This window comes from Diabrotica undecimpunctata, chromosome 3 (assembly GCF_040954645.1).
Source record: "Diabrotica undecimpunctata isolate CICGRU chromosome 3, icDiaUnde3, whole genome shotgun sequence".
NCBI classification, from domain to species: Eukaryota; Metazoa; Arthropoda; class Insecta; order Coleoptera; family Chrysomelidae; genus Diabrotica; species Diabrotica undecimpunctata.
In genome coordinates, this window is record NC_092805.1 from 81,544,886 (window position 1) to 81,557,393 (window position 12,508).

Here is a 12,508-nt window from a genome sequence, read left to right on the forward strand (position 1 = left end):
GGAACTATATAGATATTTACTATTGTAACAGCACATTTTCGATACAAGTAGGAGGTAATAAAAGATTGCGATATACGGTGTAAGCACTCCGGTCGGAACAGGACAATACTCAGCTCTGTATGGTGTAAATATTCTGGACGGGAACGGGATAATACTAAGCGTTATAAACGGGAAACGTAGACCTTTCTTACCTTCGACTATAAGTTCAACTCACCACGCTGCAGACGGGTCGTAAATAAGTAAACTGATAATCTAGCTCATCACTCGAAAGACTATGGGGTCAGGTTTAGATTTGGAAGAAGGTATTCCCAGCTGTAATGAGACATCCAGAGAGATATAACCTACACCTCACAATACAGGGCAAGATCGCCGGAAGAAGCGGCCAGGTCGAAGAAGAATATCCTGGCTCCGAAATCTCCGAGAGTGGTATCAAGAGACACCCGATAACATGTTTCGAGTTTAGCAAATAAAGTTATTATTGCCAATATGGTCGCCCATATGATGAAAGAAGAGTCCATTATGTAACGCTTCGTCTTCGGATCGACAAGTTCATTATCAGTTTGTTGCAGTGTATATATTCACCTTAGCACGCAGTAAGCATTTACCCGTACGGCTGCCAACACTCTAGTCTTATATCTACTTTTGGTGAGAATTTATTCTCTACCACTAGGTTATTGGGGTAATTTGTCTGGGGAAACATTCGTTGCGTGCTACCACTTATGACGTACTTATTTTTAAACGATTATTCGTTAATGGTTATCCACCATTAAAGCAGTCCAAAACGATTTTGACCATATGTAAACGTCTGTCTATGGGATCTTTGCACAAGAATGAATATTCACAAATTATTTTTATACTACGTATATTTTTGTACTCACAGAACCTAAAACTATAAAACAGGTCTTTTGACTCTGTGCCAGGGAATATATCAAACAAAAACAGTAATATGATGAACAACGGTGACTAGTTCACCTACTGAGAATTTCGAGTTGTGTAAGTTAATATCTAAATTCACATTTCAATATTTAACTTACATTTGACTTAAAATATTTAATTTGCATAAACATAAAAATTTTAACATTTGTGAAAATATTTAACAGACGAACTATATTTTGATATTATCAAAAGAGGAACATAATAAATAGGAAAGATCGTTTGGTAGAGAAGGGAACGTTTTTGCGCCACTATAACAAATATGCCCACAAGTTTACGATTGCAATAGCCAAAATTTATGAATTAAGGTTTGCTATTAAACTAGTAGCTTAATAGCTAACTCAGAAACGACAGACATGTTCTGAGCTATGCTGTCGACGTCCTGGTTATTTTAGCCCACGGTAAATTTGATGGCACAGTCAGAGATAGAGTGCAACAGGTTCTGATTATATTTAAAACATGTTCTTCAAATGTGTGATTTAACATAAGCCCACAGAGGTCCAAAATAATGAAATTTGCCAGGAGGAATTTACAAGGATTAAGTCAAACCTGAATGGTACAATTCTAAATCTGGTGAATGAAGTAAAATACCTTGGAGTAATATTAGACCCGAGGCTTACTTGGAATCAGCAGGTAGACTAATTTTCATTTAATACACCATCGCTAATGTGCCTATCGCGCCGTTTTTCTAGAGTCTTCAGTACAAATGATACCAGACTTATCGGTATTAGCGACTTAGCTTTCTGCTAACTAGTTTTTCCAGGTTTAGATATAAAAACTAGCCTTATGATAGCATTTCGTCTACCTAGCCAGCTTGGCTATTAGACTAACTACTTTGTCAAATGCCTTTTTGAATTTAAGGAAATGTCAAAATACTGCTTATGCCAAAAATAAAACATCGAATTCGCTTCAAAATCTGTATATTTACTATTATTGTTACGTTTTTTTTTTTATTTTTTCGTTAATGAATGGTTGGACGAGTATATTTTCACTTTCACGAGGGAATTATATTTCTGTTGCGAGCTCTAATGAATATTATTTGATTTCAGACCCTTGCAATTATTTTTCATTCATACATTGTTTCTTTTTTCGGGTTTTTTATGTTCCAAATGTTAGTTTATGCTGTTAGAGGATTAGTTAGTTAGCTTTAGAGGATTTAATGAAAAGCTTATGGAATATAAAGAATGATTTTATTTAAATAATTACAAAACAGAGTTAGATTATATATATATATATATATATATATATATATATATATATATATATATATATAATTTATGGATATAGTGATTACAAGTTTTGGCCAAGTTGTGGATTGTATAATTCTAGTAACTTTATAAAAAATGTACAATCTTAACTTATCACAAATTACGCGAAAAAGAGGGTTCTGATCAGTGAATACAGTAAAAGGAATAAACTTAACCACAAATTTAATAAGCAGTTAAAGAAAGAAAGTCATGGCTGTGATACAGTCTTTAGCAATATGATATTCATCCATCTTGACTATGTTAAATTAACATGTTTTAAACACCATCTTAATTATTCTTATTAATTGTATCAAGAAATTAAATATATGACTTCGCAATATAATAAATATGCATACCTTTTCTTTATAAACTTGTCTACAATCTATTCACAGAAAAAAAAATCGCGTCTAAACAAGTACACGTGAATAAATCCTCATGCTTACCTACACCGACGAGGTATGACTCGCCTTCTACTGCCTTTAGTCCCTTTATATCTTTCGGCCATTAAATCTGCCGTTGGAAAGATGATCACGCGATGTTCATGCATTTCGAGACCTTTTTTTGGCTATATGAATATATTCAGTGGATAAATAATATTGTGACATCGTATACAATCTCACCAAAATTTATATTATATAATTAAGAGAACAAACCCAAAAAAAAAAATCCAAAACAAAACCAGAACTATGAAAGGCTTCGCACGTCATCGAGTGAAAAGCGCCTCACGTTACCCCATAAAAGAAGGAGAAAACGGGAATAAACTCATCTGTTGGTACTCAATGGTATCTTACCATAATATCTTAAAGGAATTTCCTACCTATTGAGCTGAATATACAGCTCCGACTGGTAATACCGATCGGGAATCTGCTGCGGGACTATTACAGCATTCATGGTAGGAACGGATAACACCAAGACAACACATGTATGTTATTCTGTTCCTGTCTAGAATACTTATAGCGTGTCGAACTAGTATTATCTTTATGTCTCTATGGAGGATGAAAAGCAATTTCTATAGAAAGAACTTACCTCTGTAAGTTATAAAACCCGTAAATTCGTAATGCTCCGTCTCTACCCATGATTTGGAGTGTAAGTCAGAGTGCTACAAAAAGAGACTGTACCAATTCCAGTAGAAAGCATGTGGGGAGATATATATATAGATGAGCTTTATGCACTTTTACTTAGATTATTGAAAGATATAATAGGTGATCGGCACTACATATACGTACAAAGGCGATTTTTATCTCTCCTTTGCAAGAAATAAACTCTCAAGAAACATCATCTTACTTTTGGCACAGTCTAGTTCGTCAGACAGGTTAGGAAACCCTTGTGAAATCGTTTGAAAATCTTCCTGCATGCCTAGAAGGTGGCTCGTACACCAAGGCGATATCCAACATACGATAAATGTTGCATATTTTATAATAGCCTACATCTATACAACGCAATATGAGATAATGTCGCATATTTCATAAATAGAATACATGAGCTTAGCACTTCTGGGATTTCAATATTTGAAATGCCTTCAAGTGAAGAAGATATTATTGTAGCTTGGCAATTTCTAAAACAAAGTCAGAAAAAAATGCGTCCATATTTGATTCACCCGCTGCTTGAATTTAACATATTACATAGTCCAGGAACTGTTTCATAAGAACAGTTGAACCTTCATATTGAGAAATTTAAGGAATATTGTACTATCTGGTTCCGTAAATTCCTCTGTCACATAACGTGACATTATTGATAAATTGAGAGAATGGGTTCTTAGGTTCGCCCGTTTCATAACCTTCAAACATTCTGCGATTTGACTATTAATAAGTCATCGAAACGCTGACTATAATCAAAGAGTGCTTCCAGATGTGGTCCAGGATAGTGGGCAATGTGGAAGCACTGGTTGATTATAGTCAGCTATCGATCTTTTTCGCTGGTGTTAATGACGACTACTGATGCAGATAGCATGTTTACGACAGTTGATGTAGGTGGTTTAGGACGAAATACTGATGTAGCAGTATTAAAATCATCTCTTATCGGAAAAATGTTACAAAAAGACAAACTCAACAGTCCTAAACACTTGTATTTACCAGAAAATTTTACTAGGGAGCCTTTTTATATAGTGGAGATGAAGCTTTTGTTATTACCATATCTTACGAGGCCATGTTCTCAAAGAATTTTGAACTCTACAAGATGCGTTTTCAACTTTAGGCTGTCACGGGAAATAAAGAGTATTGAATGTGCGTTTGGAATCTTAGTGTCTAAATTTCGCAGGGCCAATTTTTTGTGAGGAAGAAACGGTAAAGAAAATTGTAAAGGCTGCTTGTGTTTTACATAAAGCAATTCGAATATGACAATCCAATTTACAAATTAATGGATGAATATCAGGAAAAGGTAGTGGCAATGAAACTACGAAAATATCTAAACGAAAATATCTAACTATAGGATGATATAATAAAATATGATCATATAATAACGTGATAAATGAAAATAATAAAAAAAAATCTGCTTGTTAAAAAATATAATTGCAAATACACGGGCGGCTTTCAATAACACGAACTAAATTAATGTTAAATAGAGAATCGCCACTGTCATTTTCGAAGAAATATATGACAAGAATCGCAAAACATACATTACGGGAAGATATGCACCGTATGTCTGATGTGATTTTGGTTGGACGATCTTTATCTCCGCTGCTTAAGTGAACGATAGTTCCAGGAATCCTACCAAGTAGTTTTAAATGGGCTCAAGAGATACATATTAACCGGCAATATTTATTAGATGTTGCGTATTGAATACAGCCTTGGTGTACGAGCCCACCAAAACGTATACAATCATGGATGATGCAATATCTTCAAAAATGAAAAAAAATATATTTGAAATTTAATGGAAGAAAATTGATTCTACTGAATCGAGTTGTTTATTTAAAATTATACATCAGCCAAACTCCTTCCTTTTGTCTGAATTAGCTGAAGAATTACAGAAATTGTGTACGTGAAGAGCACTTGCAGAAAAATATACAAATAAAGTAAACTGTTACAAATATTAAAAATACTTACAAATAATTAGGATCGCTAATATTTACATTTAATAAAAGTCAGTGAAATTTTTTCAGAATAAACTTCTTAGGACTGAGTTATTCTTTTGTATTTTATACGTCTTCAACCCAGAATAATGTGTTCTGCAAACAACTTATTTTATTATATTTAGTTATACCTTTGTTATTAACCTTCCTTAAAAAGTCCATAAATGTCTAGAATATATAATATAATAGGACAAAAAATACGTAGAAATGATGCCAAAAACCAAATTTGGTTTCTCTCTTATTCTCAATCCTAAGAAGGCTGAATTTCTATCACTTTTTAATAAAAAACATGCCTTAAAATATAGTCGAATCAATAATTTGTGGAAGAAATATACTTACAGCCTGTAGTAAAAAATCTAACACTATTTGCTTTCGAAGATCAACGAGGCGCATTGTAAAGACACCCAATAATACCCTGACAAAAGTATGGCACGCCATCGTCACAGTTCGGTAAAAGTATAGACTGATATGTCCACAAGGTACGATATTTTGTGATTCAAAAATGTTTTATTAAAATAAATGGTAACAAAAACTGACTAGGCATATTTTCTATGTGAACAATAGTTAAATTTAAATCATTAACTAAAATTACCTCCAGGGTATTTCTGAAAATATAGCTCAAACATTTGTGTATTGCTCATTGGAAATAATGTCAAATTAGCACTGCAACTAAGTAATATTATTACTAAGAAGCAAGAATGTTGTTTGGCCAATCCATTATTAATTGTAAAAAAAAGGGGAAGAAAAACAAACGTAGGTGGATGAATCAATTATAGAAAAAGGACACAAGTGTAATTATAGACACGAGGGCGGTTTGATGTTATTCTAGCTTTCGGTTGATGACATTACATGTGAATTAATTTCAAATCCATAAACTCTCAAAATTTCAAGGAAAAATAACTATATTGACAATAATAATAATAAATGTGGTTTTATTAGTCGTTGAAGGCATGTAGCTTGAGCGTTTCTTGAACAATGGAAAAAGTTGAAACAAAATTTTAAAGGCAAATGCAATACAGAAATCAAAACCGAACTTTTATATGCTTTTTATGAGTTTATAAGTCTGCACCTTAGAATATAAAACCACAGGAAAGAACTTAGAATATAACACCAATATTGTTACAATAGTATACTCCAAATTACTCCAAATACTTTTCAAGATTACTTCCACAATGATAGTAAACTTTGATGATTTGTTGTTCTGTCTCTCGTTCTTTATTTCATACTGCAGAATAAGTATCAAATACTAGTTAATTAAATCAATATATTGTATACCTAATCTTTCAATATTATCTGGTTGACAGCAGGTCAACCTACACCGTATAAGATTATTGTGCAATATTTATAATATAAAACCACAGGATGGAGTAAAACTAGTAACAAGACCTATAGAATAACATGATTAGGAGAATTACAGTTCATATGTAAACACTTTGTTTCTCTTAAAATGCATTCGTTTAAATGTATTGTTAACGTTGTTCATATCCATATATCTATATGTTACGTTATAATTATCAAGTACTAATAGATAGGTACTAGTAATTATAGGCGTAGGTATAGATACTAGTTATAGGCGTAGTGAAGGTTCCTGAGTACTTAATAGTACTGGTCAAACTTGAAACTGGTTTTTAAAGAAAACCCACAAACTGTTTTTCTGTAAACAAAAATGTTTTCTTTAAAAACCAAAAACCAAAATTCTGTCATTATGTTTTTGATACACATCCATATAAAAACAGTACGCCATTGACAAATCAGAAGTTTTGGCCATAGTATTGACTTTCATTCTAGTCAATAAATACTTTGAAGAACAAGTAGCTTTCCTGCGATTTTATATTCTAATATGCAACAGTGTTGGTTAAAATTCCGAAGAAAGCATGAATATTTTTTAAGATTACGTAGCTGAATTTTTTCGTGTTTTGTAAGTTGAACCAACTGATGAAAAGTCTAAACAGGTATAATATATTATAATCCAAAAAATTTGAAATGAACAATACATTCAATAAAGTTGGTGTTTATTAACTTTAATAGATTTAAAAAAATTGTAATCATTTGATCGTTTTCTTTAATAAATCTAACAGAAACATAGGTATTATAAGAAACAGTGTTCCAGTAAAAAACAATCAAAACCAATCAATAAATAAAAATATTTCTAATTTCAATTTCTCTAATCTTAGCAAGAATGATTTATACAAATAATGTACTTTATTGAAAAAAAGAACTTATACGATTAGGTACAGAAAGAATAGAAATATCCACGGACTAATAATTTAAAAATATTAGTAAACAATGTGCTTATATATACATACCAAATTACATTAGTTAATGTCAAAATAAAACCTTTATTTAAGGTCGAGGCCGTTAAATAAAAGAAAAAGAGGAAAACTGTTATTTACACTTTTTGTTTCAAGGTCTGAAAACTTACTTGCATGAGATATTACATTAACAAACGTTTTTGAATCACAGCTTTTAATTATTATAAAGTGTATCGAAAGTTCTTAACCCAACATTTTTTCCAAGTAGCTACACTATTATATGACTTTTGGTAATAATATCTTGATAAACTTTCTGTTTTCCGACTAATAAATTACCGAAAATTTAGTATCATTTCCAATAAAAGCCACCAAATTATAACTTTCGCCATCAATTTCATAAGAAATGTGATAAAATGGCACAACTGAATAGAGTGTTAAGACGGATTGCTGTGTGTCGGTTCGAATGTATCCGGACGAAAGAAAAGTGGATGTTTTTTTAATACCTACCTACATTTCTCATCATATATTAAATAAATACGTTTCTAACTTTTGGGAAAAAGTTTTCGAATCAAGATTCATTATCTTATAGTTCTCTTCAAAATTTGCTAAAATAATAACTAAAAGGTAAAATGCGGTATTTTTAAAGTAAGTATATGCTTAAAATTTTGAAAATAAAAAGAATGTGACGGTCACAGGAGTGAAGGAATATAAGCATGTAATTTTTATTTTCAAAGCAATAATAGAAAGAACATTATTGTGCGTACAAGCGTGTCGAGTATACTGTGTCGAATATACAGTCACAGCAGACACACATACGCATATATATACACACACACACATACGCATATATATATATATATATATATATATATATATATATATATATATATATACACACACAGAGAGAGAGAGAGAGAAAATCAACTAAATATATAGTAAACGCGCCACGCTGCCAAGAAAGGGTAGAGAGCGGCGTCAAAAAGAGGGCATTATTTCGTTGATGACGAAATAAGGAAGCATCTTGCCGTCATCAGATACGAGTCGGTCTTACCCGCTTTTTCTGGTTCCATATGTTATGGCATCAGTTTAAACACTCATGCTGATTGGAGGTCGCGCAGGTATTTTTTCGCTCTTATTATTATGCTGGGTCTTTCTCGCAAGGTGCATATGTAACCTAATAGATGCTTCATATAGAAAAAATCAACTGCTGCTGAACTTCTTGTCGTAGTATTTACTCTAATAAAATAGAGAAAAAGCGAAATCTGAGACGTAAAACACTTCAAAATAAATATTTTTATGGTTAAAGATTAGCAGTTCGGATTAGGACTCGGATAACCGAATAAACAGAATACCATAACGCACTGCTGAATGATAAAACAACCGAAGTCATTAAACAAATCATGGCAGCAGCTTGAAGTAATTTATTAAAAAAAAGAAAAAAGCTGTATCAAGTATCACCCATGCTTTTTTGTTTTAAAAACATCTTATATAAGAAACAAATTTTATAATCTGAAACCAAATATCCTAAGTTGTTTAAAAGAAAGATGACTAAAAGACATATCACTTTAATTGTGACTCCTTCTCTACAAGTACATACCGCATAAAAGACTAATTCTGAAAAAAAAAAGAAATAAATCTACCAAGATAAATTGGTAAAATTAAAGAAAGATGAATTAGAAATGTAGGCTTATAAATAAATGCATCTATTACTCAAAACAAAAAACTTTGTCCAATGTAAAATTACAATTGTATAGTTTTATGTCGATATAAGTATTTGTACATGACAACGATAACCATATCTAATAATAATTTTACCTAATCTCACAAATCTCTTTCAATTGTAAATAATATCATACTGTCTCAATAAAAATACAACTTCGGCGCCAACTCCGATACACTCTATAAAAAATATCATTTTTAATAAAAATCAATGAATCTGGAACACAGCCCCTTTGAAGGCGTAGCTGTTACAAGCTGATGCTGATCTGCTTGGACTGTATCCTTTTAGCCTGCCACCTCTGTATTGGGGGAATGGCGAATAGAATTATACCGCTAAGTCCTATCGCTGTTCCTGCTAATATGAATCCTGGATTGTACGATCCCGTCACGTCATACAGACTTCCTGAAATTAGGAATACATACGTTAGATATACTTTATAACAAATGAAGTGGATTATAAATCAACAATCATTATGCTATTTTAATAAGGAAAAAGAATTATTTCAGTATCGATGCAAATAAATAAGGATTTACAACTTCATTGTGCCAATGGTAACATAAACCCGGAGTACACCACGTCCAACGCTATTTTAACATTAAACTAACATCTATCATTGAATCACATTTTATCATTATTTACACATTACACATTTATAGACTACAAGCTCGTGGAACATTTTTAGGAGGTCATTTGACCCAACATGAGTCACATATAAATAGAATATGTAATACCAACTTTAGAAACTATGTTGCCAATTCTTATCGTTACTCAAAGCATGGGAGTTCAGATTACTGTCTGATTACTGTTCAGATTATTGTCTTTTGGGGGCTGCAGATCAACCTTAGTGTTGCACATTAGATTTTTCAGCCCTGTTTATATATATATATATATATATATATATATATATATATATATATATATATATATATATATATATATATATATATATATATATACAGGGTGGTCCTTAAGTAATTATACAAACAGAAACCGTAGATTCTGCACTTTAAAATATTACGATTTAAGCCAACTTGCTTTAATAAAATATTGATATTAAGAAAGATACAGGGTGTTAAAGTGGAAATTTACAATGTTATTTTTCGCTATAACTTTTACGTTTGTAAATATTTTTGCACAAAAATTTACAGTTGGATGCTTTTGAGTAGGCTAAATTATAATTTTATACATACTTTAATGTAACCAATAGAGGGCGCCACATATGCCACATGTGTGGCATAAATTTGGGCTTCAGTTTTTTGCTCTTTCAGTTAGCTCTATTTTTGTTAAAAAATATTAAAGATACATTATTTTTACAAATAAAAGGTATACTTGTTAGTAACCTGAAAATTCAACCGTTTTCGAGATAATCGCATTTTATAAGTCAGCTGCATAATAATTCTTAGTTTGATATTTGTGCGGTAAAGCACTGAATACCTGTAGATAAGCATAATTCATAGTTCATTCTTATTAAAACAACTCAAAGATGATAATGTAACATCACAAAATGCTTTGTTATGGGTGCTAAATGTCTTAGTGGAGAGAAGATTCTTCATCTTCTTGACCCATTTTTATTAGGACAAATAGAAACTAGTGCACAGGTATTAAATAACACATATGTATCTTGTTTCATAATACTTTTGCTACAAATCTAACCTCAAAAATTCAGCATTTTTACAAAAACATCATGGTTGGCCTAATAACCGATATTGTTATAAATATAGTAAATACACAGGCAATTTAGTTCAGCATAATATTAGTTCGTTAGTAAATCATAATAGTCCATTTGTTTGATATATAATTATAGTTACTCGTAATCTGTAACGTAATCATATAAATAAGTAATGTCATCGATAGGTTATTCCGTGTGTATATAAGTAACCAATAAACGAGATACATAACAGTTTAATACATTATTTAACCTCTGTTAATGACAAATAAGATGTAGTTCCATAATATACCATAAGATTTGGATATGTATTCAAAAGAATATATTCATCCATTATACATTATAGCCACCACGTAGCCCCGAATTTAATCCGCTTGATTTTGGTGTATGGGGCGCATTAACACAACGTGTCTATAAGAATCCCATAAACATTCGTAACCAGCTATGGGAAGAAATAAATACTGCAGCAGTTTCTTTAGAACCAATGATGCTATTTAATATGAGACGATCTTTTGTGGAATATATTGACAAATGAATTAAAGAAAATGGTGGACTTATTGAACACTTACTTTGACAAAAAGTTATGTTATTTAGTTTAACTATTTATTAATTTGGTTTGTAAACAAAATGTTTTGATTATGACTTTAATTTAACATAAAAAGTAAAATGTTTGATGTAAAATCCTATTATTCTGTTATTTTGTCAAATCCTATTATTAATTATCCTGCTGATATATTTATTTTATTTAATATTTCGTTAACTATTAACTTTAGTTAAAGGTATGTTATACCAAAATTTAGGAGTATTAATGTTTTTGTCTATTTTTTCTTCTTTCCTGGAGTAATTGCCTTAAATCAGAATTGTGCAGCTGATTGGTAAAATGCGATTATCTCGAAAACTGTTGAGTTTTGAAGTTATTAACATTTAAACCTTTTTTTTGTTAAAATAAAGTATCTTTAATATTTTCTATCCCAAATACAGGTAACTTAAAGAGCAAAAAAGTTAAGTGAAAATGTATACCACATATGTGGCATATGTGGCGCCCTCTATCAGTTACATCAAAGTGTGCATCAAATTATAATTTGAAGTACCTAGCTGGAAATTTTTATATATAAATGTTTACAAACATGAAAGTTGTAGTGAAAAACAAAATTTTAAATTTGCACTTTAACACCCTGTATCTTTCGTAATATCAACATTTCATTGAAGCAATTTGACTTAAATCGTAATATTTTAAAGTGTAGAATCTACTGTTTCTTGAACTTCAATCCCATTTTTCTTTCCAATTTTTTTTTTTTTTTTTTGTTTTTTAAAGAAAAAGGAATAAATGAATCCTTTTTAAAAAAAAAGGTCCGTCCCTGTTCCGCTTGCTAATTCCCTTAAGAATCGTAATCCGCCCCATGCATTCCAAAGACACATGGACGACAACAAGCCACATGTGAAAATTATGACATCCTAGAGCTGATCCAAAACAATCGAAAAGATTAGTGTGGTTTGACCCTCGAAAGAGCTTAAACCAACATTCAAATGAAGCCATCGGTTAAAATTAAATGAACTAATGTTCTTACAGTTTTACTTGTATTTTTTTGTTTCGTTTCTCTCGTTTAGTTTTTAATCTTTAAT

At 31.2% G+C, this 12,508-nt stretch overlaps 1 protein-coding gene across 4 annotated transcripts in view; it reads right to left on the reverse strand.

Moving 5' to 3' along the window:
* Nucleotides 1-9,048: 9,048 nt before the first annotated feature.
* Nucleotides 9,049-12,508, reverse strand: part of Mct1 (Monocarboxylate transporter 1) — a 297,944-nt gene continuing 294,484 nt past the window's right edge. For all 4 annotated transcript variants that reach the window (XM_072526145.1, XM_072526148.1, XM_072526146.1 and 1 more), the window contains exon 9: nucleotides 9,049-9,621. In XM_072526145.1, coding sequence (XP_072382246.1) covers nucleotides 9,467-9,621 — 155 coding nt within the window. In that variant the 3' untranslated portion in view covers nucleotides 9,049-9,466. The remainder of the gene's footprint in view (nucleotides 9,622-12,508) is intronic.